Genomic DNA, 24,683 nt, shown 5'->3' with positions numbered 1-24,683 from the left:
CTTGCTCGTCGTCATCGCGCGCACATGTAGAGCCTCACCATTGTCACTTTCCTCCGTCTGATTCACGCCATCCATTCGAGCTTCCACACGACACACATGTCCACATAGGCAGCCCAAATCGCAACACCAACCTTGCTGTGGGGATATCACAACTGCCGCGTCTCCTAACGCCGGCGTCCGCGACCGTGCCGCGACCTCCCGCCTCGCATCCTTTCTTCCTCGACCATGATATAGCATCACCAGGCTGCGCGTGACCCGACGTCGCCTCTGCCGCCATGTCGGCCAACGCCTCAAACTCGCTCTCGCAGTATCTCGAGCAGCTGCGGGGCACAACCTTCCAGCGCCTCTACCAGCAGCCCTCCACCGTCTTCGCCATCTTCCGTCGCATGCTTCCTCATCTCGGTACGCTGCCCACCGTCAAGACACCAATTCCGGCCCTCCCAAGACGCTCTGAGCCTCCTCCTGCATCCAACCCATGAACGCCTGCTGACTCTTTCGTCGCGACAATAGCCAAGACGATTGTCATGGCAATTCTGTACATGCCGGCGCCATTCCTACTTTCTGACCTCGAAATCTGGATCAGGCCCTCGGCGAAACGAGAAAAAGATCAGGCCATATCAGCGCTACGAACCCTCCACATAATATCACGAGACACACCACATCACATCACCCTCTCTCCAAACTTCCGAAACAGCCTGCGACTGGCCCTCGAGGGCGGTGGCGACCACAACTCGTTCGGCGTCCCCTCAACACAACCGGTGCCACCCGAGATCGACATCGCATTTCTAGACAAATACGCGCGGCGGAAATGGGACGACATATTACACTTCGTAGTCAACAGTGTCGGCTCCGGCGGCGGAGGTCGAGGCTCGACAGGGCCCAAGCAGTCTGTCAAGGACCTCCTGTTGAACGGAAACCTGGTGGAGCAGAAGCCCGGCGCAAGCGTCAACATCACACAGGAGGGCTTCACTTTCCTGCTGCAGGAGGCGAATGCACAAGTCTGGACACTGTTGCTGCTATGGCTCACTGCTGTCGACCGCGCGAATGACCATGCTAAGAAGAAGGCAGGCGCCGACAGCATCGGCCTGGAAGGGCCCGACATGCTGTCATTCTTCTTCCTGCTCTCGTCCTTGGAACTGGGGAGGGCATACAGCACCGCTGCGCTGACCCCGGCACGGCGAGATCTCCTGCCGAATCTCGCAGACTTTGGGCTCATCTACATCCCCCACGGCAACCCGTCCCAGTTCTTCCCGACCCGGCTCGCCACGACCCTGACGAGCAGCGAGACGAGCTTGCGCTCCGTCAGCGCAGGCTTCGCAGCGGCCACGGCAGGCGGCGGCAGCAGCAGCAAGAAGAGCAGCGGAGCCAGCGGGGGTGCCAACGGCGGTGACAGCCCGGCGCCCGGGCTGGGCGAGTCCCAAGACCGCAACGCCATCATCCTCGAGACCAACTTCCGGCTGTACGCGTACATCCAGTCGCCGCTGCAGATCGCCGTCCTGGCGCTCTTCTCGGACCTCAAGTTCCGCTTCAAGGGCCTCGTCTCGGGCCACCTGACGCGGGGCAGCGTGCGGAGGGCGGTCGACATGGGCATCACGGCCGACCAGATCATCAGCTACCTGGCGACGCACGCGCACGAGCAGATGCACCGCGTGTCGGCGACCAACAACAAGCCCCTCCTCCCGCCCGTCGTGGTCGACCAGATCCGCCTGTGGCAGCTCGACACGGAGCGCATGCTCACCACCACGGGCTACCTGTTCAAGGACTTTGACAACTACAAGGACTACCTCGAGATCTGCAACTTTGCCGACGACATTGGCGTCGTGTCTTGGCGCAACGACAAGCGCGGCGTCTTCTTTGCCAACAAGACTGACCAGATTAAGGATTTCATGAAGGCCAGGAAGAAGGTCAAGGCCGAGGAACAGGGCGGCGGCGGCGGCGGCGGTGCCAATGGAGCGTGAGTGGTAAGGGAACGGGGAATGGGGGGTTGGACTTTGACGTAAGGGAAAATTCACGCATGAAAAAATCACTGCTGCCCAGGTGGTGGTGGTGGTGGTGGCGGTGCCGATCGAACGTAGAGAGGATTCGTCGTCAGACTCCTGGCTGACTGTGAGATCCCTCTCAGTGTCAAATAGACAGAAACCTGAGGGTCAAGCTGGGCTGAAAGCTCATCGGTGGTATGCACAATCTGGCAACCTTGCCTTAGGCTTGGTTCAATGAGAACCAATCCACCGGATGCCGGCCTTAGAAACAAAAAAGAAAGTATCACACTTCACATTGACCTCGTCCACGACTTTCTTACTGGGTTTAACATGTGCTTGGATCATTGAAAGGTAAAAAGAGACATGTGATCCGCCCTAGTCTCTACATGGTGTAGTTTTCGTAAGCGCTACAAACTCTGAACTGCCTCCTGGGCCCCCGGGTGAAGCTATTTAAACGTTACTTCTTACAATGCCCCGCCCTATTCCAAGGCCAACAACGGCACCATGTAAAATAACATCATATCTCATACACAGGGGAGCACAACAGAGTACTCGATATTGTCCACATCTTGGGTATGATCACACAATCAGACTGTTGCGCTTTCGACGGCTGAAAGAGCTCGCATGGACGAATCCCTTGCCGACGCTGGAGCTGCTGCTGAGGAGGCGTCCAACCCATCCGCGGTCCTCCATGCTTCTGCCTGATGGCAGGAGATGCTCCTTGTTCATCCTTCGAGCAAATACCTGCTGATAAGTATATAGGCTCTTGCGTGCTTCAGATGTCTTGCACATGCCTTCGAGGTAGTGGAACACTCGCTTGAAGCGCTCGTCTTCGTCCTCCAGTGCAGCCACGCGAGAAAAGTTTCGCCTTCGGCTGCGTGCCTCTGAAATGTCGCTGCTCCGGTCATATTGTACCTGTGGCTCCTCCAATGTGAGCCTGTGATCATTGTGCAGTTTTGGCATCGTGCCCGGGTGAGAGATCAGTGATGTGGTTCTAAGAGGTCCTGATGAAATCCATGGATCACATCCTCGGTGTCGCTGGGCATCGAAAGAATGATCCGTGGACGGCGCTAGCTCGGTCAGTGAGTCTGTGGCTGACTCTGCCGGTGAGTCTTGCAGTTCTGTGGACTCGCACAGCCTTGGTGACGAAGACATCTCCTCTGGCAAGCTCTCACTCATGAAGCGATCGTTGAGTGCCATGAAACGGCCTGACCAATATTCTGAGCTCTGTGCCGTGTAGATGTGTCTTGGGTCCCGATGTGGTGTCTCAGGAACACCATGATCCTCAAAGCTCGCGTTGGGGATCGAGATGGCGAGTCCCGACGCCATGCTGCCGCCAGCAGGACCTAGAGGAGGTAGTAGACTATTTTGCGTAGTTGTAGATGAGCCTGACGTGTTTCTTGACGACCTAGACAACTTGCGTTGGCTATTCCTGGTTGCAAGGCCGATGGACGTGCGGGACATGGACGCCGTCAGGTTTGAGAGCACATTGAGGGTTCTAGCCCGCGGGATACCAGTCCGTGCTCTTGATCGGGGTGTTGGTGATTCCTGTGGATCACCTTCGTCCTGGACGAGTTTGGGAAGCATCTTGGTAGCGGGAAGCTCGAGGCTGTCTCTGTGATTCATGGCCACTTCGCTCCTGTAGACAGGCGACAGATTTTCGTCCAGGATGGAGAGCTGAGGAGGAAGGGGAGGTGGCGTACGAAGAAAAGGGCGTCTGGTTGCTGCAGCATTGTAAGGCCGCTCCAAAAGCGGACCTCGTGCTTGCGCAGTGTCGCCCTGGTGATAAGCTCGTTGCGCAAGGGCATCACGTCTAACATCAGCAATAGCAGCAGTAGCAGCACCAGCAGGCATGTTGATGGATGGCTGGAATCGGGATCTCCGTGGCAGTGTTGTAGCTGGCGAACTCGTGGCGGATACGGGTTGGAATTCGGTCGTTGGATGGCTTGTCAGTGGTTCGTCAGTGGTGTAACTTGCCGAGATGCGGCGGCTAGTCCATGTCTTCTCATGACGAATCACGGAGCCAGAGGGGATTTGAAGAGTCTCGGAGGTGAAGCGAACACAGTGAAGCTCTGCCTGGCGTAGCCTGTAAGGCATCTGAAGGTCTGCCATCGCGTTTGAGGACGGCCCCGCGTGCTGCATTGCGCAGCGCTGGGATGCTTACAAGTAAGTGTCTGAGGCATCGATTAGGACCAACATTGCTCAGATGCCCTTGATGGGCGAGTGCTAGTGGAGGATTGTTGCTCTGCCAGGAACATGAGCCTTGGGACACCGGTGAAGTGGCAGGCGTGACCCAGACGATGCCTTCCACGCTTGCATCTCACGAAACCCGACCTTCCATTCATTCTTGCACACTGCACGAGATACAAGATGGCCGGCAGCAGTCTATGCCATCCTCAAAACATAGGGCATGCGAGGACCATGGCAAAAGATTGCATCGCCATTGTGCAGTGGCAGTGAAACAGGCCGAGCAAAACCTGAACTCAATTCATGTAGTCTCAGAAATAGCAACGCGTAGGGAAGAGACCCGGAATGGGATCCGAAATGAGATCAAGTATTGTGTACCAGCCTGTCCGCCTGCCTGCCAGGAATCCGTCTCTGACAATTGCTCATGTAAAGGATCTCTGGTACATCAGATCCGTCCTCATCGCGTACTTGAGCCCAGCATTTACTGGCTGTCCCGAATGCCACAGCATCCGCTGCTGGAAGACAAGCACACGGCCAGCCCTGGGGACAACATCGACAAACCGCCGCTCGAAAGATGACCCAGGCGGACCCCAAAAGCGAGTCGTACCTCCCGCGTCCGCCGTGCCAGCCTCGGCAGCAGGCCTGTCGCTTAGATAGACCTGGCACGTCAGGAAGCTCTTGTCCTCCTTGTCTGTACCCGGCCGCGAAAAGACCTGGTCGCAGTGCCGGTCGTGGTGCATGCCTGGCCCGTAGCGCAGGAAGCTGAGCCTCTCGTTGGCCGCGTACATGTCCCAGGTCGCCTTGTGCCGACCCTGGCCGGCCTTGAGGTTGCTCGCGCCCGCAATGCCCTCGGACCAGTCTTGTGCGGGAGAAGAGATCTGCCTGACAGGTTCCGTCGATGCTTCTGCTCCTGCTGCTGCGTTTGCGCCGGATGCCGGCGCTTGGTGTCGGCCAGCTTTGCGGAGGCGAGTGACACCGGCTTTCTCCAAGTGTGGTCGGATCCGCGCATACAAGACGTCCGCCACCTGCGTGTTAAGAACGAGCGTGCGATCAACCTCTCGGAAGGCGTTTCCCTGGACCAGGGGAGCCCAGTGATCCTCTGGCAGAGCCCGAATCATGGCGCATTCTTCTTCGGAGAAGACATTGTCCAGGACCAGGGCGAAGAACGGGTGGTACTCGGGCAGGTCCGTCTGGGAAAAGTCAATTGGCTGGTAGGAAATCGCATTTATTCGCTCCTGAGTGGTTCCTGACTCGAGAATCTCGTGTTCATGCTCGGGTAGGGCCAGCTCGACGATAGTGCCCCGAGGGGTTTGGATTGTGCGTGGGGGATCCATCGTGACTGAGTTTTGGCAGACATGTTGAAGTTGTGAGGGTGTTTATCCTTGTCCGGGGTATCTCAATTAGATGTGCATGGTTCGATCGCCTTTGGAAATGAGGATCAGAGCCCGAGAACCGCGAAATGGTGGCTTCTGTGGAACCTTTATGCAAGTCCAGGCTTGAGAATCGACGGTTGCCTAGTGCGGATCATCGGCTAATTCTGGAGGTGCCGCAGTGTGTTTTCTGGTGACTCACTCTGAGCCAGAATGATGATGGTCAGATTCAACTGCTTCCAGGCCATGTCAGCGTATCCTGGCAGTCGTCCCGCCATGTTATGGACTCCGATGTGGCAGCGGCCTGGCTATTGCCACGGCGCGGCAGTGCCATGAGGGCCCCAAGCGGCTGAGGGGCGATCCTGGCGTTGGGGCAGCCCGGCTGAAAAGGTGAGGCCGATCAATCACCACAAGGTCAGGGCCCTGGGAACGGTATGGGCGGACACAAACACACTTCTCCGGCGATGCCAATGGATGCTGTGGCCAACCCAAGCCCATGGACATAAGACGGCGAGAAACCTGTGGTGGACGTGCCAGAGAAGTGCCTGGGGCGACCCTAAGATGGTAACTAAAAATGACATCAGCCGGCGCCAGGCCACCCCGCCAGAGCCCCATCCGTGCCGGCGCCGGCGCCGGACAACCCCAAGCTCTGCAATTGCCATCTCCTCCGCATCAGGCGTGACATCGACAAGTGGAAGCCGCAGTCCCATCACCAGGTCGAGTCCCAAGTGCGCTTGCCGGTCCCTGCCGCCTCTTCCAAGCCTCTCGCAGAAAGCGGTCAGAGCATCGCAGGACCCAGACTCGCTCCCCCAGGCGGTACAGCTCGGTGACGTGTCGTCCTGCAAGTGGTGTTGGCGACACCGTTCCTGCATCCCGCGTGCATCCAGCGTGCATCGAGCCGCGCCCCTGCGACAGCGGACGCATCTCATCGACATCTTCGACGCCCAAGCCCACCCCTGTCCCCAAGAAAGTTGAGGCCCGACCGAGGGATTCACATTGGCCGTCGTCAGGTGTCGCGTGCTTCAAGCCCTCTTCGACTTGCCATCCACATCGCGACAACACACGGAGCCAAATCGCCCCCTGCTGGCCGCCAGCATCATGTGTATTGTCCTCCTCAGCACGGCGCATCCGCGGTACGCCCTCATCATCATTGACAACCGCGATGAGTACGTCCTCCGGCCAACGACCCAGCCATACTGGTGGACCCATGGCCCTTCCGGCAACCGCATTCTCTCGTCACGCGACCTCTATCGCCGGGAGCGTGGCACCTGGATGGGCTTCAACCAAGACGGTCGCTTTGCAGTCCTCACCAACTTCCGCGAATCGGCCCTCGACGATCCGGACAAGTCTCTGGGCACCGTCATGAGCCGTGGCGTCATTGTCAATGAGTGGCTCGGCGCACCTCCATCAGAAAGCCTGGACGACTTCGTGCCCCGAGTCATGACCAGCGGCACCTTTAAAGGAGTCGGAGGCTTCTCCTTGATCTGCGGGGATCTCCGCGGCATGTCGGAAGCGAAAGGCATGAGAGCGGCGTCCATTTTGTCGAACCGGTGCGACAGTGTAGACCAGGTCCCCCGCATCTGCGGCACCCGAGGCACGACCGTCTCACTCAGTAACACCATCTATTCGTCGGCCAGCACGTGGCCAAAAGTCAACCTCGGCGAGGAGCTTATGGAGAACACAATCAATGAGGCGGTCAAACAGGATTGGGACGAGGACACTCTGACAGAAAACCTGTTCTCCGTGCTCGACCACGATACGATGCCGCGAGATCCTGATAGGACACTGGCCGAGTTTCGGGACCTCTTGAGGACATCCATTTTTATTCCTCCCTTCAACAACCAAGAGAGCCAGAAGTGCATGGAAGATGCAAAACGAAGGGGACGAGAAGAAAACCTGCCGCAGTTTGAGACGGCTCCGGAAGACGACGAGAGCAAGGACGGGGACGACCTAGAGCCGAAAGAAGCCTTTTTGCAGGGCGCGTATGGCACACAGCGACAGACCATCATCTTGGTTGACTGGGATGGCAACGTCACCTACAAGGAGAGGGCGTTGTGGGATGCGCACGGAAATGCCCTGAAAAGGGGCGAGGCTGATGTAGTCAAGAAGTTCCACATAGGCGATACTACCAATTAAAATGCCATCCGACGCAAGAAACTTTTGCATCACTCCCATTCCAAGGCATGGAGGATGTGGAGAGGAAGGACAAGCGCCGCTTCCAATATCGTGCCTGCTCAAGATACGGATCCGCGCCAAGGCTGTTCTTTCCCAGTCAGCTAGGTCACGGTTGCCGAGTGAACTGCTGGTGCCCAAGACCCTGGTGTCGTTCAGCACGAGAAGGCTTCGACGAGCTTTCCGCCTTTTACTGCTCACGTCTGTATCTATCCCAACCGCATAAGTATCATATTTCCTTGTAGCATCGACTTTGTCTTGAATTACCGCCCTAAGTTGATGACAGGGGTCCTTTCCTGCCTTAAACCATTTACCCTAACACGATGGCACCACTTCCTGAATTGCCTCAGCCAACAACACGCTTCTCCATACATGATCTCGAGGACGAAGAGTTCTTCAGCGCACCACAGACCCGTCATACCAGCATTGACCCAGTCAAGGCCACGCTGCAGAATCCAGATCATGCAAAACCGCATCATGAGCCTTTGGTCCCGGTTTGCGAAGTTAGCCATCCGCTCGCAGACACAACTGGCACAGCTTCGGCGGACAGCTGGCGACAGAGGTTCACCACCCCTTGGAGTCACAAACATGAGTCTGCCCACGACCATCTTCCCTTCAAAGTCCTTCGGCGACTACTCAAGGGAGATCGAGCCCGCAGAGACTCCGCCCACGACACGATAGATCCCCTCGGTCAGACTCAGTTTGAAGGGGCCTCCTTCCTAGACGTGACATGCCCTTTACACCAAGTCCCGCACGCGCCCTCGTCCAATAGCGCGGAAACGACCTCGGCCGCGGGTACTCAGCCGGAGAAGTCATTCCGAAAGGACCAAGCGGTCGGCACAATGACTAGCAGCCCTTCTGCAATAGAATACACAGATGACGAGAATGCCGAAGTCATTGTCGAACGAATCCGAGACTACCTCGCCACTCGCCGGTACCCATACACTACCATGATGGGTGATGCGTGTTTAAGGAACGAGAACACTCCGCCCAAAGACACTAGAAGTGGCCCTTGGGGCGACCAGCGCGAGTTGTACTTGGTCAATGTTACCGACGTTGCAATAATATTAGAGATTGTCATTACAGGAATGAGCAATCTGAGGTATGAACCCTTAGATCTCAGAAGGAAAATCAAGCCGACCATGGGCCACTCGCTCGGACAAACTGCGCCTCCGGCGATGACATTCAGTTCCGTGGGTCCGTCCTTCGGGTCCTGCTCAACGATTGACAAGCCTGTCAAGTTGCGCGACAGCCCTGACAAAGCAACCATCGTATCACGGCAGAGTGTGACAGAGATTGAATGGAGCCTCCATGAACCATTTTGCAGTGCTGCTATGAGTCGCGATGCTGTCGAAATTCCAACCAGAAAAGTCTCCGAGCTTGCTCTGGAAGTCGCCCACCGCGGGACTGACAGTCCGCCTTCCCCAGGTGGTGATACAACATCGGGTAGAGTGGCGGAGGCCACTTCTCCAAGCAGCATTAGTGAGCATCTGCTCAGAAGCCTGAAGGTTATTGAGGGACATCACAGCAGTCTCGACAGTGCAAGATCTCCTGAAAGTGTCAGCATCAATGCAATTCCTCCAGCAAGCACGGCAGATCCTGCAACGACTTTATCGCCAGGCGGCCAAAGTGACGAATATCGAGACAAGTGTCCAACACCTACTCAATCCCCAACCAGTCCGCCCTTACACAGTGTTGGTATTGATGCACATGTACACGCCAGCAATGCCAAAAATGGGCTTGCCTTTGGCAAAAGGCTAAGGGGTTGTGATTCTGGACCTTCGGCCGGGCCACTGGCTCTGCTATTTGGTCAGCGTCGAGTGGAACGTGGAGAGCAAGGTGGACCAAGTTTCACGACTGTTGGTGCCACAAATGAGGGTCCCGAGGAGGAGGCGGATCTCACAAGTGAGCGGCAGCATCAAGTTGCGACAGGATCCAAAGTGCTGAATGTGCTGAGGCGCTACAGCTTCCTGCCAATGATCGACCAGACGCCCGAGAGTCTCCGTCAAGCAGCGCTTGCTCCTAAGAACTCGGACCAAGTGCCCATGCGAAGCCATGGATCAGACCGGCCTTCAAGTCAAGATCTGCTTCAGGAGATTCTCGACAATGCATTTCAGTCGCTCAAAGCGCAGAATAGGGTCTGCAGAAAGCACCAGGGTTGAACACTGTTGATACCATGGTGAACCTTGGGGCTTTCCGTCGTCAATCCGCAAGTTAGGCAAGATCACAATGCCGATTTACCAGTGACATAATCCAAGCAAAATCTGTGTTTATTGATGTTTGTGACATTACTCGTTTTGGACATCATCTCAGGTCTAGAACAGATAAGGGATGAATCTAGCAGTGCGCGAGTTCCACTGCTCCCACTCCTTGCCGAATTTGGCCTTGAGCATGCGCTCCTCCTGCCGGACGCGTACGCTGATCCCAAAGAAGCCCGCGGCGACAAATGTCGGCCACACGAACCCCACGGCGAGCATCTTGATCCAGGGATACCACTCTGGCGGGCACCAGCACGCGGCGAGGGGTGTGTCGTAGCGGTAGTACAGGACCGAGTTACCAAAGAAGAGGGCCGCGAGCCCCGTGTAGCTGGGGTGCTGGACCAGGCTGTATATCCCGCTCGTCACGAGCTTGTCGGGCTCCGTGAGGGCGAAGGTGAAGTTCTTGGCGAGCGTGGAGTAGGGGATCAGCCGCAAGGGTGCGCCGATGAGGATGATGCTGAGGAGCGGGAGGATCGTGTGGGGCGACCATGTCAGGAGTGCTGGCTGCAAGCTGTTGCCGCTGCTGCTGTTGTTACCGTTGTTACCGTTGTTGTCATTGTTGAGGTGGCAGTAGGGCGCGGCCCAGGCCGTTGTCGCGCCCGAGATGCCCGGCAGGGTGTTTGTCGCCGGGTCGTAGTTGTACGCGAGGAACGCGGCGTACGACGCCAGGAAGGCGATGTGGCTGAAGACGATGCTGGGGCCCCGGCGGGTGGTGAGCTGGATTGCGCGGATCGTGTCGTCGGGGGGCGCCTGCTGCTGCTGCTTCTGCTTCTGCTGCTGGGCTTTGACAGCAGTCTTGGCGCTGCTGCCCGAGCCAGCGGCAGAGGAGGATGTGGAATGCTTCGCAGTCTTTTCATTGTCGTCGTCGTTGTCGCCGTCGTTATCGTCATCGGAGGGAGGGACGTGTGGAGGCGTGACGCCGACGAAAGTCAGCCACGCGGCCAGCAGCATTGTCGCGGCCAGAGCAGCCTGGGAGACGGACGTCGGAGGCGGGATGAGAGCGGACATTGTCGAGGCTGTGTTTGTGTGTGTGTGTGTGTGAGAGTCGCGAGGTGTGCCCGAGGTGAGCTTTGTGGTCGGCCCGGGGTCTCTGAACCAGAGCAAGACGAGAAGGAATGCTGGCGGCGGGGACGCAGAGGGAGGGGTATGTCTGTAGCGGGACCCACGCCAGTCAACCGAAGACAAGAAGAGGTGCGCGCTCGTGGGTCGTGATCACTGAGAACTAATGGTTGACCTTTTGCAGCATATCCAAAGGAACTGCCTGGTTGTCGTTGCGCGAGTGTCCGGAGGGGCCGAGGAACAAGAAGCCCAGCTGACGGCGGCGGGTACGCTCCATGACGTAATGGGGGATCACCCCACCCCTGTCACCCACTACCGAGGTGCCCGATCTGGCAAAAATGGCCCCCCAGCTCCCGAGCTTCCCTAGGTTTTCTGTTGGCTGTCATCCATACTAGGCATGGGCAGACAGAGTATACTTTGATGCCAGCGCCGGGGCTTTTTTTTTCATCCGAGTATACTGATTATGCGTGTATGGGGGAAGATGATTTTCTGAGGCATCTCGGCATGCAGACGTCTCCGCATCGCGACATGACCCCGTTGCGACCACGCGATATCGCGGGTACCTACCAATGATTAACAAGCCACACAGGCGCTGACTTGACTTACACTCGCCGCCCAGCCAGCCACAATGTGCCATTCAATCACCCATGGCAAAATTGCTCATAAGCGCTGTTTTCGCCCGTGGCGGTGTGCGCCAGGCACACATGGGACCCCAAGCAAGCACCCACGCAGCAAAAGCAAGCCGAGATGGGGTCACAGCCACATAAGGTCTGTCTGAGTAACATGCTGTTGTGACTCTGTAGCTCGACATGGATCAAATTCTGTCTGGCTGGACGAATGGTGAGTGCGACGTGGGCCACTGTGCGGCATCTGGCCCAAGGGCTAAACGACGAGACACGATACTCACAGACGGTCCTCGACTCTCCCTGTGTTGTCGGTATCGATCACCGCGGACAAGTCACACAGTCTCTTAACTGTGGTATAGAAAGAAAATCCTGTGCAGGCAGGATCTGCTGTTGAGGAGACGCCGCCCGAGCGTCTGGCCTCACCGAATAACGCAAACAGCGCATTTGAGGCTCCGCGAGACATCATCATGCACGACTTCACACACACGGGTCTCTCCCGTCAGCGATGTTACCTCGTATCATTGATGCAATGCACATTTCAAGACACACCAGCCCACTTTCGCTGGGAGGTGCGGTCTAGAACCACCGGCCTCTCTCAGTGTCCACAGGCGCGCCATCATGCAAAGCAGGGACTTTTTGCGTGTCCAAGAATAGAAAGGCAGCTGCATTTTATATGTCCGATGAGACCTCGCGACCAACTTCCGTTCATGCCACGGCGACGGGGCAAAAAGAAAACACAAGCTGCCACGTCTTTTTGTCTGAGCTCAACTCCCAAGGGTAACCCTGTCTTCTGTCCCTGGCAATGGAGCGCTATTGATTGATACACGTATTGCCCGCACCTGTCGCTGCCCACGCCCGCGGCGGAACTCGGCACTGTTATAGCCTGGTCCGTGCTGTGAGGAGAGCATATGAACAAACAAACAAATCACTATTACAGCAATCGTGCAATGATTTATTATCTGGTAGTAATGGGCTCATGACGTGGTCAATGCAGGGCTGAACCCTGGCATGATCCTCGCGCGGGCCGCCGGCCCATGTCTCATCCTTGTCTACGATCTGGCCAGGGGTGCCGACGGGATGCAACGCAATGTCGCATCGGGCATGTTCATTCGGAGGTGCACTTTTTGAGCAAGGAACAGCATGGATGGATGGATCTATTTCTTCCAAATTGTCGCTATTCCGCTGGGGCCGGGCCTCTGTCAGACCTTTTTCACCAAATCACCCTCTTGCCTATAAAAAGGCACGGGTATGAGCATGTGGTCCATGAGGCTTCAAGAGCAAGTATAAGACATTCACCTAGACCCTCCCAAAGTCGCCCTTGACTCAGCTGCAACTAGCGAAAAGTTCCCGGTACTTTTGTCTGAGTCAAAGAAGCGGAACAACGTTATGCTAGGCCTTGTTGGTCCACTCTCGCCAGGCACACTGCAGCGCTGCATGCACAGAGTGTTGCTTAAGCTGAGCGTCGACAGGCTGCTTGTCTCAGTCTAAGCAATCTGCACCAGCTTGCAGATCGCGGCAAATGGCCATTGGCGGCCCCCCTGTCCGGCACCTGAGCATCCCGCCCGCTCCACTCACGATCTTTTGACTGCAAAAGACAGGGATCCATTGCTTTATGGACGGGCTTTCCGGACCAGGCCAGACTCCTGCAGGTCTCTCTCTGCCGTCACTCTTGTAGCGAAGCCTCTCTGATAAGCTTACCTGGTCTCCAGATCTTCTACGGAATGGCTTGCCTGCTCCTTCAGAGAACTCCGGAAAGCCTCACCATAATCTAGCCGTGGCCAATGGCACGAGGTGGAAATGGCATCACTCGGGACGTGCGCCACATGGCATGATTTAGGAAAATGCTTGTTACCTGTCCATGTGGCTTTTTGGAGGGTCCACGCGCGCGCCCATGTGGTCTTTTTCTTGTTGCTCGCGTGTTGGGGAGCAACAGAAAGCGCCTCCTCAATCTCAGCCTCAGCTTTGTGCCAAAACTCGCCTTTCAGCTCGTACCAGGGGGGCAAAGTTTATCGCCTGCAGAAAGTCCTGACGGGTCTAGACTTGCCGTCGGTTCTGGGTGAGCCACTCGCCCTTTTCCTCGTCTGCCAAGACAATAAGCGGGTGGATGGGCTGCGCTGTTGGGGGCCTAGGCGGCCCCAGCTGGAGCCGCATATTGGGTATAGCACCGGCGATCGCGGCAAACCCAAAATGAGGCCGTGATGGGACGTGCGGTCCTCTTATTGGCCCACCCCGCCCAGTGGCAGCCGAGACTAGAACTGAACAGGCGACCGCTGCACGTCACTGTGCCTCTTTTATGCCCGCAGCTCGTACAAGCAGTTTGACGGGGCCTCGAAGGTGGGGAGCACAAATCTGGTGTAGGCTTGGCCCGGTGGCCTGGAAGCGCCGGCTCGGATCCCTTGGTCCTGGAATAAGCGAGGGCCATGTCGCGGAGGAAAGTTTGCCTCGACCGCCTAGCCCGCCTTTGTGTTCGTTCTTTTCCAGGATCTTTTGCTCCACGCGCGTGGCCGGGCACGTGCTTTATTGCCTGATACTTTGTTTTAGTCCGTGCTAGAAGCCAGTTTTCGGCCGCTCGTGACCTAGTCTCGCCCAAAAGACAATGGCTAACGCTCAGAGACGGCCGTTGGGGGCCTTTGCAACCCTCGAAAGACCCGGGGCAACGGTCGGAGCCAGCCGTTAGTTTACCGACGACTGCGGTTCTTAGTGTCCAGGGCCGGGAGCCGGACCACATGCACGTCGTCTCGGTGATTACCACATTGGGCAGCCAGCAGCTCAGCTAGGAAGACACGGCGTCTGTCTGGACCCTAGGCCCTGCTCCGGCTGTGCTCATGCGTTGTCACCCGCCTCGGGAAGAGCTCTCGACCCTTCCCTTTTCGTGCTGGCGTGGCACGGCCCGGGTCACGACACTGCTTGACCTGGTTAGCCATCGCGAGGCTCGGCCTCTCGGCGGTCGTTGCTTCGCAGGCACTTGAGCACCCCGGGAATTAGTCTGCAGTCGGGGGGATGGGCTTGCACCTCGGCGCTCTAGACCTGCGGGTTGTTGAGCGCCGTCTGTAGTTTTTCCTTTGCCAGGCCGCGGAGGATATAAAGATGACCGTGTCCCTCGTCCTTGACATGATGGTGTGAAGCTTGTCATTCTTGCAGATCATCATCTCAGCGGCAGAGCAGCAGAGCACTGTGCTGTTAGTCCATAACGACCTCGGCGTATCCAACTCTCGTTCAGGTGTTGTATCGCTTACCGGCACACCCGTCAGAATCGACAGCTATCCTGCTTCGTCTTCACCATCGCTTTGGCAGCAAACCCCCCGTCCTTCCTTTCTCTCTCACACGCATATACACACAAACATAAAAACATCCAGAATGAGACTCTCAACAACACTAGTCTCCCTGGCCAGTGCCGCCGGCACCCTCGCCTACCCCGGCATGGGCAAGGTCATGGAGGAGATCGAGGCCCGTGACGAGATGCTCAAGGGCCGCTCGATCGAGCTGATTGGCGATCTCATCTCGGGCGCGTACTCGCCCGCGGGCCAGGCGATCAAGGGCATCCTGCAGGGGTTTGGCATTGCCGTCGCCGACAAGACGCAGTACAAGGCGCCCGGCGCCCTTGGCTCCGACGCCTGCAAGAAGGACAAGCTGTGCATGTGGAAGTACCTGGCGGACGAGATGTACGCCGTCTTTGCCGACTCGGAAGGGTGCACCGACCTCGCGCGGGGCGCGATCCGGCTGGGCTTCCACGACGCGGGCTCCTGGGACCGCAAGTCGCCCAACGGGGGCGCCGACGGGTCGATCCTGCTCGCCGGGGAGCTGAGCCGGCCCGAGAACTTTGGCCTCGAGACCATCGGCTCGACCACGATGGGCTGGTACACCAAGTACAAGCCCTACGGCGCGGGCATGGCCGACATCATCCAGCTCGGCGCCAACGTCGGCGTCGTCGCGTGCCCAGACGGGCCCCGGATCCGGACCTTTGTCGGCCGCCCCGACAGCTCCAAGCCGGCCCCGGACGGCAAGCTGCCCTCGGTCCACGCCGACGCGCAGTCCCTCATCGACCTCTTCGCCGCAAAGACGTTCACCGCCACCGACCTCGTCGCCCTCGTCGGCGCTCACACGGCCTCCAAGCAGCGCTTCGTCGACCCCAGCCGCGCCGGCGCCGCCCAGGACTCGACGCCGCACTACTGGGACACCAGCTTCTACTCGGAGACACTCGACGCCGCCAGGGGCATCTCGCGCAACGCCACAAAGACCGCTGATCCGGAAGAGGCCGACGGCACCGACAACGACGGCCCCACCGCCACCGACGTGTTTGTCTTCCAGAGCGACAAGAACCTCGCCGTCTACTCAAAGACCAAGATCCAGTGGGCCATCTTTGCGGGCAAGCTGGGCAAGCCCACGTGGGCGCTGGTAAGTTCTTTTTCACTTTTTCTTAAAAAACATATATCCCCAGTGTGTGATATGGATGGAGAGACAGCGGGGGTTTATAGTCGTAATAAGAGCACCCAGCAGGCTAACAACCCTTTTTTTTTTTTGGTCACAGGCCTACGCCTCCTCCTACTTCCGCATGAGCATGCTCGGCGTCAAGAACCTCAACAGCCTGACCGAGATCTCCAAGGTCCTGCCTCTGACGCGGACATGAAAGTGGTCTCACGTTGTACATATATTGGACAGCACCTGGGATCATGGCGTTGGTCCCGAAATGGCGGTGTATCATCAAGCGTTGCTTTCTTGGACATAATACCCCTGAGTCGTTTTTTGGTCGCTCAGTTGTGAGAAAAACATTCTATATTTAGACTATCTCAACTAAACACTAATGATGTGGAAAGTAATCAGACGTTGCGGTGTCTAATGACGTGATGCTGTTGCGTGAGGTCATGGGTATTTTTCTAGATGGCAGGGCAGAAAGGAAGAATTGACTCAGAGAATGGCTCGAGGATGGCGCGAGATCGTAGAAATAGTTTACCTCAGGCAACGATGTCCGCTTCCAGAGATACTTCAAGCACTCAAAACAATACATTAAAACTCGTGTGATCATGGTTGATATTACAAACTGCCCGTTAAGGACATCCGGGTTCTGGCGAGGCTGGCTGCTCGCAAGGGGGAATGGGAAAAAAAGCTGACGACCATCCCACCCTGACCAGGCCCTTGCCAGAATTTGGAAACTGTGCAGCTGTCACTGACAGATTCCAGAGGAACGTGCATATGTGGATTACTTGGCATGCATGTTGGTTCAAGGCTATCAGACGGCCGGCTCCCCATCACTAGCACTCGCCAAACTCACCATCCCAACCAACAACACCTTTGACATCCCAGGACGTACCTGACCAGCGACCCTCGCGCCAAAAATTGCCGGCGGGCAAGACGAGCAGCATGCAAGACGATGCGAACCCACACCCCAGCGGCGTCGAACCAGACTTCGTCGCCAGGTATGCACCCCTGAGCCGCGCCAGCCACAATGTGCGGCAAAGCTCTCAGGGCAATCCTCAGCCAAAGGCCTTTAAGCATGACCTCTTTGCGCGCCTCAACTGGCCCCTGTGGGAGCCCCTGTCCAACATTAGGGTGCTCGCCGTCGAGAATCTCACGGAAGACAGACCGATGCAGTGGCAACCGCTTTTTAACGATGCACTTGAGCCCGTTCACGCAATTGCTGGCCTGCCCACAACGCACCCTCCCCGCTCCAGGATGATTGTTCACATTGCCACAATCGACGATCACGACTGGTGGCAAGACTCATGTCTCATGGGCCAGAGACCCGCGCCCCTTGTCATAGATCGCACAACCCCGCGCACCCAGGTTGGTGGTGGCCAGAGCATCATCACCGTTGCCGACTTTGTCCGCGAGGTCGGCGCCTACCTCGAGACGCAGCCGCTGCGAGCGGCCTACGAGGAGATCTTCCACCCACGGCCCGGTGAGCCCGCCGACAGAGCCCTCTTCCAAGCCTGCTCGGGACCCAGGGGAAGCCAGGTAGCGGATCCCGAGGCTCCTTTCAGACTCAGCTTCATGGACGGGCATGTTGGCCTTTGGGGCTACCACTGGCTGGGCGTGCGGAAGCGGCTTCTCCACAGGGCTGCGGCCGCCGCTGATTGATCATCCGATGTTTGTGTTAAGACGCAGATGAGAGCAGGACTTTCCGCCGGTGCAGGTTTGAGAAAAAAGACCAGGATTATTGGAACAGCAATTACCGCGGATTTCTCTGCCGATAGGCCCCCAACTTCCATCTTCCTCATCACAGGCAACAAATGTGCTGTCGGATTCTCCGATACGGCGTCTTGCTAAAATACGCCTTACCTTGAATATACTTCGGAACACCAATGCTGCCGGATAAGGCGTACAGCATAAAACGTGCATGCAAAACGCCATCGTACCATGCACCATCATAATCGCCGAGCCCGGCGGCTGAAGCCCTTCCGTGTGATGAAACGAGATGTTCCTGCGATATAGTCTGCAATACCAGGTAACAAGCGAAGGTGCTCAGGCCCAGAGGGTGGGCAGAACTCAGATCGACCCAACCCAGCTGCCATGGACCCGGCTATGTGATAAGGGAAGAGGATATATACGACGATTCCGGGCTTTGTCTTCCAGAAGTCCACTTTGCTCTGACGTTGGTTCTCGGGTCGCCCACGCGCCGGCACTTTTGTCCAACTTCAGAGGGTGTTCAAGTGGATAGTGTCATCAGCACTGCGAGTGCAAGTCAACCGCGTAGAGTGTAAGGGAGCCCCGAATATCTGTGTGGGCGCTCGGTCGACATAATAGCCACTCCTGACGGGAAGATACGCGGCTCGCTGCGCTTCTCAACCCAAGCAATCCCGGCAACCATGAATGGAGCGGCCTGGGCTATTTAGCTATTCTCAGAAAATGCATCGTCTTAGTCCAAGCGAATTACATAGCGGCAGGCTTGGGTTTCAAAGGCCAAGCCGAGATCGAGTCTGCGCACGGCACAGAGGGCCGGCTTAGTTGCGCGGCTCGTTCAACGCTATAGCGCACAGCGAAAGTCGCGTGGACTCTGCCACGAATTTTCGTGCCAAACCGGCTTAAAAATTCGCCTTTGGCACAACAGGACCGCCCGATACCGAAACCAGTGCAAACAGCGCCGACCGAAGGGTTCTGTAATACTCCCACTAGTGATGATGCTTTGCCCCAACCAAGTCCCACGTGCCAGCCTAGAGGGGATCTACTGATCAAGAAATCCAACGGATTATAGGGTTTTTGAAAATATGCCGATCACTGTTTCGACTGCGGTTATGCGTCGTCATAGGGCTAGTGCCGCCAGATACCATCCCTCGGATGGGGAAAGTAAGTTGTGTTCTGGTTCGACGTTGCAAGTTTTGTGTACTACAGTCCCCAGGCTGAAGTCCGGCCAGCCTTGTAGTCTTGCCTATGCCACACTTGGTCTGCGATCCACACAATATTCTTGCATTGGCTCCCCTGCCAAACTCTCAGATCCAAGTTACCAAAAATGCCAGCTGATCACAGCTCCCGCACCCTTGGCGTGGCCTATTTGCAGACTCGTAGAGCTCAAGTTCAGGCAGCTTGAAGTATAGGTGCACTAGAATAACCTCAGTATACTGGTGAAGTGCAGAACTACTGGGTGGCGGAAGCATGCAAATGAGGTCTGATGACGTCACAAACTGGCCCAAGTGGTGCAGCAGGGCCCTATTAAAGTCTGGTGTGCCTTTCAGCAGCAGTCCCTAACATTGGGTCCATGTGATGGTGTGTTCGAGACATTCTACGGAATAGTGCTCGGAATCCGCGGAATGGCCATTTGGTGGTTCTGAGTATTCCGCAGCGTGGACAACACGGCGACGCGGCCGCATAACTTGCCCTAATCTGGTTAAAACATCCGGTCTCGGCGCCCGCCAGCACCGGCGCCGAGCTCAATTAACAGCTCCCCACACTTTGTCAACCCCGCAAACTTGCTTCCAGCAGGTCGGTTTGCCTCTTATCAATGACATTGTAGATTCTTATCTCACCCGAGAGCTGGTGGGGGATGGGCTTGACGAGTTCGGAAAGGTTATCAGAAACCGTGACCAGGACAATTAGCAGCCGAAACGGAGCTCGCTCGCGGGGTCTTGCTTATCTCTGGAGCAGCGGCGAGGGCAGCTGAATCGCCGAGCTCGATAGCAATGTGGTGTCGAACCACTTGCGGGCCAATTGAACAGCTGCCCAATATCTCACGGCCACGCCTTGCCACCACCAGCAATGGATATATATGCTTTGTGCCGTCCTGTCTGACCCCTCACGATGTTGTAGAAGATATTCGATGCCATTATTGACACCATCTGCACCCCATCCCCTGATCTGAACCTAGCCAAGTCCATCGACCCATGGTTCACAGAGATCTAAAACTCAAGCAAGCTCCCTCACTTACCTGTAACAAGACACGCCACCTCCCCGCTTGTCACGATGGGTTCTTCCGTCGCAAGCCCTCTCCCCCACCCTTTTGATCCCCTCTCGCAGAGTGAGATCGAGGCAGCCATCGCCATTGTCAAGAAGGCCCACGGCGATGTCTTCTTCAATGTCGTCTCCCTCCACGAGCCGCGCAAGGCCGAGATGACTGTATGGCTCGCCGACCCCGAAAACGCCCCCCGGCCGCTGAGAATCGCAGACACCGTTGTCATCGCACCGGGCGGCAAGGTTTATGATGGCCTCGTCGACCTGGCCTCGGGCAAGATCACCAAGTGGGAGCTGCTCGACGGTCTGCAGCCAATCGTGAGTCGTCCTCAGACAGTCCCTCACCCGTTCTCTCGTGGGGGAAAAAAACACCAGCGCTGACCACACTTGCCCCAGATCACCATGGAGGAGCTGCAGGCAGTCGAGTATGTCTGCCGCAAGGACCCCAAGGTCATTGAGCAGTGCAAGATCAGCGGCATCGCCGAGGAGGACATGGACAAGGTGTACTGCGACCCGTGGACGATTGGCTACGACGAGCGGCACGGCAGCAAGATCCGGCTGCAGCAGGCCCTCATGTACTACCGCCCGCACGTCGACGACTGCCAGTACCAGTACCCGCTCGACTTCTGCCCCATCTACGACGCCGAGAAGCAGGCCATCGTCGCCATCGACATCCCCAAGATCCGCCGGCCCCTGAGCACGGCCGCCCCCGTCAACTACACAACTGCCGCCGTCGAGAAGGCCGGCGGCTACCGCAAGAACCTCAAGCCCATCAACATCACACAGCCCGAGGGTGTCTCCTTTGAGATGAAGGGCCGCGAGATTGAGTGGCAGAACTGGAAGTTCCACATTGGCTTCAACTACCGCGAGGGCATCGTGCTCAATAACATCACGTACAACGACAAGGGCAATGAGCGGCCCATTTTCTATCGTCTGTCCCTTGCCGAGATGGTCGTCCCTTAGTGAGTTTATCTTTCTCTATTCCCCTCCGATTCTGCTTTGCCCCGGGAAAGAGCAGGACGGAAACACGCTAACAACAAAATAAAGCGGCAACCCGGAGCACCCGCACCAGCGCAAGCACGCCTTCGACCTGGGCGAGTACGGCGCGGGCTACATGACCAACAGCCTGACCCTGGGCTGCGACTGCAAGGGCTCCATCCACTACCTGGACGCCGACTTCCCGGCCCGCGACGGCAGCATCCGGACCATCAAGAACGCCGTGTGCATCCACGAGGAGGACGCCGGCATCCTGTTCAAGCACAGCGACTTCCGCGACGACTCGACCATTGTGACGCGCGCGCGCAAGCTCATCGTCCAGCAGATCTTCACTGCGGCCAACTATGAGTACGCCATTCAGGTATGTGGTCTCGGATATGTGCGCCCATGTGATAATATTGGAAGTAACCTGCTGACGATTTTTTTTGTCATGAACAGTGGATTTTCCACGTAAGTTTTACAAGTGGAGTGAACACAATGACGGATGGATACAGGGCAGACTACTGACACCCACACAGCAAGACGGCACCATCCAGCCCGAGATCAAGCTCACAGGCATCCTCAACACTTACTCGATGAACCCCGGCGAGGACACCAACGGCTGGGGCACACAGGTCTATCCAGGTTCGTCTCCTTCCTTTTTTCCTATTGGGACCCCTTTCCCTCCTGTGCTCCCAACCTGATATCTAATCCTCGTGTGTGTCTGTGTAATCCAGGCGTCAACGCCCACAACCACCAGCACCTGTTCTGCCTGCGCATCGACCCGCAGATCGACGGGCACAACAACAGCATCGCCGTGTGCGACGCGGTCGCCTCGAGCGCCCCCGTGGGTTCCCCCGAGAACTTCTACGGCAACGCCTTCTCGGCGCGGCGCACCGTGTTCAAGACCACGGGCGAGTCCAAGACCGACTACGACGGCAGCACCAGCCGCACGTGGGACATGTGCAACCCGAGCAAGCTGCACCCGTACAGCGGCAAGCCCGTCAGCTACAAGCTCGTGAGCAGGGAGGTCCCGGGCCTGCTGCCCAAGGAAGGAGGGCTGGTGTGGAAGCGGGCCGGGTTTGCCAGGCACGCGGTGCATGTGACCAAGTGTGAGTTTTCCATCTCCTCGGCTCGTCTCGCCTCGCCTCTCTCTCTTGCTCTTTTCATCAAGACATCCCCTCTGAAGACACAAACCCGAAGAAGACAAAAAAGGAAATTTCACTGACAAAAGAGATTCATTTCTCCGCTTCGAACAGACCGCGACGACCAGCTCTGGCCCGCAGGCCGCCACGTCCCGCAGACCTCGGGCGAGCCCTCGCTCGGCCTGCCCGAGTGGATCGGCGACGGCACCGAGGCCATCGACAACACGGACGTGGTGCTCTGGCACACCTTTGGCGTCACCCACTTCCCCGCGCCCGAGGACTTCCCCGTCATGCCCGTCGAGCCCATCACCCTGCTGCTCCGGCCCAGGAACTTCTTCGCCAACAACCCCGTCATGGACGTGCCCCCGAGCTACGCCGCCACGCCGAGCCAGGTCGCCGCGCAGAAGAAGGCTGCTGCTGCGGCTGCCGAGTCTGGGGGCCAGGGCGGCGGCGTTGTGGGTGCGATTGTGGATGGGTTGGTTGATGCGCGGGACAAGTTGAGCCGGTTGGCGTTTGGAGCGCCGGCGCCGGCGGAGGGGACGAATGGCGCCTGCTGTCAGGGCACAAACGGACACTAACTAGTGAAGGAGAAGTATTTGGCCGGAGGAAGTGCTGGCTGTTTCTGTTGTAGGTTGTTTATTGTACTACTTTTACGGTGGTTGCGGGCGTACCTTGTTGTTTGTTCTTTTGCTGTACGAAACCAAATCAGACTGGAGTGCAAGTATCAATTGACATTCTCTAAAAAGTTGAGAGACGCCCATGTGTTGTGCCCATGGGGATATTTGACAGCATGAAATGCAACACGAAGGGAGTCAAGATCAGGCATCACAACGTCGCAATGTGTTGAGAGAGCTCCGAGTGACCAGAGCCGCGTCGCAGAAGCAAAGGGTATTATTGATTTTTCGCAGCCGAGTTGCTCTCAAACATCCGACCCGAGCTGGTCAAACATCCACGTTGAAGCCACCGCCTCGATCACAGAGCGTTCCTGACATCCGGGTTCGTCCGCTCGAGCATTTCCATCAGCTCTGCCCAGAGCTTCTTCTGCGTGGCCTGGCCGTCGGCACTCCTGACCCATCCCGATGCTCTGAAGAAATCGTCAGTACTCATCTCTTTGACAACATTTATCCCAACCGAAGGACAAGAAAAAGGACTTACTGATCCACCCGGCAATCCGAAAGGAACTGCCCATGCGTCTCCCGCCCGCCCTGCGCGGCGTGCACGAGCGTGCGGCTCCCGAGCTCCGTGTCCCTGGCAACGAACCTCCTGCCGAGCGCCATGAGCAAGCCGACCCCTTCGCGCTGGAGATCGGTGATGACCCAGCCCGGATTGACCACCGATACGGTGACCCTCCCGGCGCCGGCGGGGTCTTTCTCCTCCCGGGCGGAGACGTGCCCGGCCAGCTCGCGCACCAGGAGCAGCTCCATCATCTTGGAGACGTTGTACCGATCAAACATGCGCGCCTTTTCCTTATCCGCGAGCCCTTCAAACACGCCGGCGTGGCTCGGATGCCTGCGCTCGGGGAACCACGTGAGGAAGTGCACAAACGAGCCTACAAAGGTCAGCACCGTCTCCCGAGGCTTGCTTGCCCCCGTCGTCTCATCCGCAAACTTGACCGACGTTTCCCTCAGCTTCGGCAGCAGCAGCAGGCCCAGGTACAGCGTGTTGACCACGTTGACCGTGATGGTCTGCTCGCACACGCGGTCGGGATCCATGGCGAACTTCTTGGTCAGCACGCCCGCGTTCTCGACCACGCGGTCCACGCGGTCCAGCTCGCCGCTGGTGTTGACGCGGGCCGCGAACGCCTCGACGCTGGCCCGCCGCGAGAGGTCGAGGTCCCAGACCTGGGCGACCCCGGGGCGGCCCGTGGACACGGCGATGGACTCGGCCGCGGCGGCGCCCTTGGCCGGGTCGCGCACGGCGAGAATCACCCGGGAGGCGTTGAGCCGGACAAAGTGCCGCGCGGCCTCGAGGCCGAGGCCCGTGTTGGCGCCCGTCACGATGATGGTCTGGCCCGTGAAGTCGTGCGTCGGGTAGGGCAGGCGCGCGAACTGCGAGGCGACGATGCGCAGGGCCTCGAGGGGGTTGAGCGGGATGTGCATTGTTTTGGGGCTGTGGTGCTGAGCCAAGCTGCCCCTGCTCAAGTATGTTTTAGCTGATGAGATGGTGCAGGATGCTGTTGGGCGGGAGGCGCAATGGGATTGGCACGAGATGGAGCACTTTTCAATGTGCGTTGGGGATGCTCGTCGATCTGGCACAGCTCTGTGATGTTGGAGTGAGGTTGACGGTGGGGAATGCACGGTTTCGTGGGTTTGAGAAATGAGTGTCGCCAGTGCAGCAGTACAGCGGCTCTACTACTGCATCTCGGCCCAGAGTCTCAGTCAAGACTCTCGCTGGACCTCAACAGGCAGTCGACTACGTCACGCCCTCGTCGTCGGGACGAGCAATCTGTCCGGCTCCCCGCAGTTGCACTGATCTTCAGCAAAGATTGATCGGCTGCCTGCAATGTGGCGAGCGGGCGGGCGTAATGCTCCAG

At 57.6% G+C, this 24,683-nt stretch overlaps 10 protein-coding genes across 10 annotated transcripts; 6 read left to right on the top strand and 4 right to left on the bottom strand.

Moving 5' to 3' along the window:
• Positions 1 to 55: 55 nt before the first annotated feature.
• B0I36DRAFT_260394 (transcription factor tfb2-like protein) lies at positions 56 to 2,293 on the top strand. Its single transcript, XM_046151122.1, has 2 exons — positions 56 to 402; positions 511 to 2,293. The coding sequence occupies exons 1-2, from the start codon at positions 276 to 278 to the stop codon at positions 1,956 to 1,958; spliced, it is 1,575 nt and encodes a 524-aa protein (XP_046018985.1). The 5' UTR covers positions 56 to 275; the 3' UTR covers positions 1,959 to 2,293.
• A 5-nt stretch (positions 2,294 to 2,298) lies between these two features.
• B0I36DRAFT_311767 (uncharacterized protein) lies at positions 2,299 to 3,694 on the bottom strand. Its single transcript, XM_046152412.1, has one exon. It carries the CDS (start codon positions 3,603 to 3,605, stop codon positions 2,559 to 2,561), a length of 1,047 nt encoding a protein of 348 aa, XP_046018984.1. The 5' UTR covers positions 3,606 to 3,694; the 3' UTR covers positions 2,299 to 2,558.
• Positions 3,695 to 4,394: 700 nt separating this feature from the next.
• On the bottom strand, positions 4,395 to 5,657 carry B0I36DRAFT_16859 (uncharacterized protein). The gene has a single exon (XM_046148745.1). The coding sequence runs from the start codon at positions 5,498 to 5,500 to the stop codon at positions 4,589 to 4,591; it is 912 nt and encodes a 303-aa protein (XP_046018983.1). The 5' UTR covers positions 5,501 to 5,657; the 3' UTR covers positions 4,395 to 4,588.
• Positions 5,658 to 6,214: 557 nt separating this feature from the next.
• B0I36DRAFT_311765 (NRDE protein-domain-containing protein) lies at positions 6,215 to 7,785 on the top strand. Its single transcript, XM_046152411.1, has one exon. It carries the CDS (start codon positions 6,635 to 6,637, stop codon positions 7,670 to 7,672), a length of 1,038 nt encoding a protein of 345 aa, XP_046018982.1. The 5' UTR covers positions 6,215 to 6,634; the 3' UTR covers positions 7,673 to 7,785.
• Positions 7,786 to 8,031: 246 nt separating this feature from the next.
• On the top strand, positions 8,032 to 9,870 carry B0I36DRAFT_358153 (uncharacterized protein; the record flags this gene model as incomplete). Its single annotated transcript, XM_046157920.1, has 2 exons — positions 8,032 to 8,810; positions 9,432 to 9,870. The coding sequence occupies 2 exons, from the start codon at positions 8,032 to 8,034 to the stop codon at positions 9,868 to 9,870; spliced, it is 1,218 nt and encodes a 405-aa protein (XP_046018981.1).
• An 89-nt stretch (positions 9,871 to 9,959) lies between these two features.
• Positions 9,960 to 11,230, bottom strand: B0I36DRAFT_311764 (uncharacterized protein). Its single transcript, XM_046152410.1, has one exon. The coding sequence runs from the start codon at positions 10,972 to 10,974 to the stop codon at positions 10,024 to 10,026; it is 951 nt and encodes a 316-aa protein (XP_046018980.1). The 5' UTR covers positions 10,975 to 11,230; the 3' UTR covers positions 9,960 to 10,023.
• A 3,778-nt stretch (positions 11,231 to 15,008) lies between these two features.
• Positions 15,009 to 16,278, top strand: B0I36DRAFT_344582 (heme peroxidase; the record flags this gene model as incomplete). Its single annotated transcript, XM_046156279.1, has 2 exons — positions 15,009 to 16,046; positions 16,180 to 16,278. 2 exons carry the CDS (start codon positions 15,009 to 15,011, stop codon positions 16,276 to 16,278), a joined length of 1,137 nt encoding a protein of 378 aa, XP_046018979.1.
• Positions 16,279 to 17,009: 731 nt separating this feature from the next.
• On the top strand, positions 17,010 to 17,726 carry B0I36DRAFT_358150 (uncharacterized protein; the record flags this gene model as incomplete). Its single annotated transcript, XM_046157919.1, has 1 exon — positions 17,010 to 17,726. One exon carries the CDS (start codon positions 17,010 to 17,012, stop codon positions 17,724 to 17,726), a length of 717 nt encoding a protein of 238 aa, XP_046018978.1.
• Positions 17,727 to 20,042: 2,316 nt separating this feature from the next.
• On the top strand, positions 20,043 to 22,728 carry B0I36DRAFT_358149 (copper amine oxidase; the record flags this gene model as incomplete). The annotated part of the gene is made up of 7 exons (XM_046157918.1): positions 20,043 to 20,348; positions 20,427 to 20,992; positions 21,078 to 21,387; positions 21,465 to 21,476; positions 21,545 to 21,650; positions 21,743 to 22,117; positions 22,265 to 22,728. 7 exons carry the CDS (start codon positions 20,043 to 20,045, stop codon positions 22,726 to 22,728), a joined length of 2,139 nt encoding a protein of 712 aa, XP_046018977.1.
• Positions 22,729 to 22,898: 170 nt separating this feature from the next.
• Positions 22,899 to 24,619, bottom strand: B0I36DRAFT_260386 (uncharacterized protein). The gene is made up of 2 exons (XM_046151121.1): positions 23,306 to 24,619; positions 22,899 to 23,234 (listed from the first exon to the last, which is right to left on the bottom strand). Exons 1-2 carry the CDS (start codon positions 24,247 to 24,249, stop codon positions 23,123 to 23,125), a joined length of 1,056 nt encoding a protein of 351 aa, XP_046018976.1. The 5' UTR covers positions 24,250 to 24,619; the 3' UTR covers positions 22,899 to 23,122.
• Positions 24,620 to 24,683: the final 64 nt, after the last annotated feature.

Source organism: Microdochium trichocladiopsis, assembly GCF_020744255.1.
Source record: "Microdochium trichocladiopsis strain MPI-CAGE-CH-0230 chromosome Unknown B0I36scaffold_1, whole genome shotgun sequence".
Taxonomy (NCBI): Eukaryota; Fungi; Ascomycota; class Sordariomycetes; order Xylariales; family Microdochiaceae; genus Microdochium; species Microdochium trichocladiopsis.
This window is presented reverse-complemented; position numbering and strand designations above follow the sequence as displayed.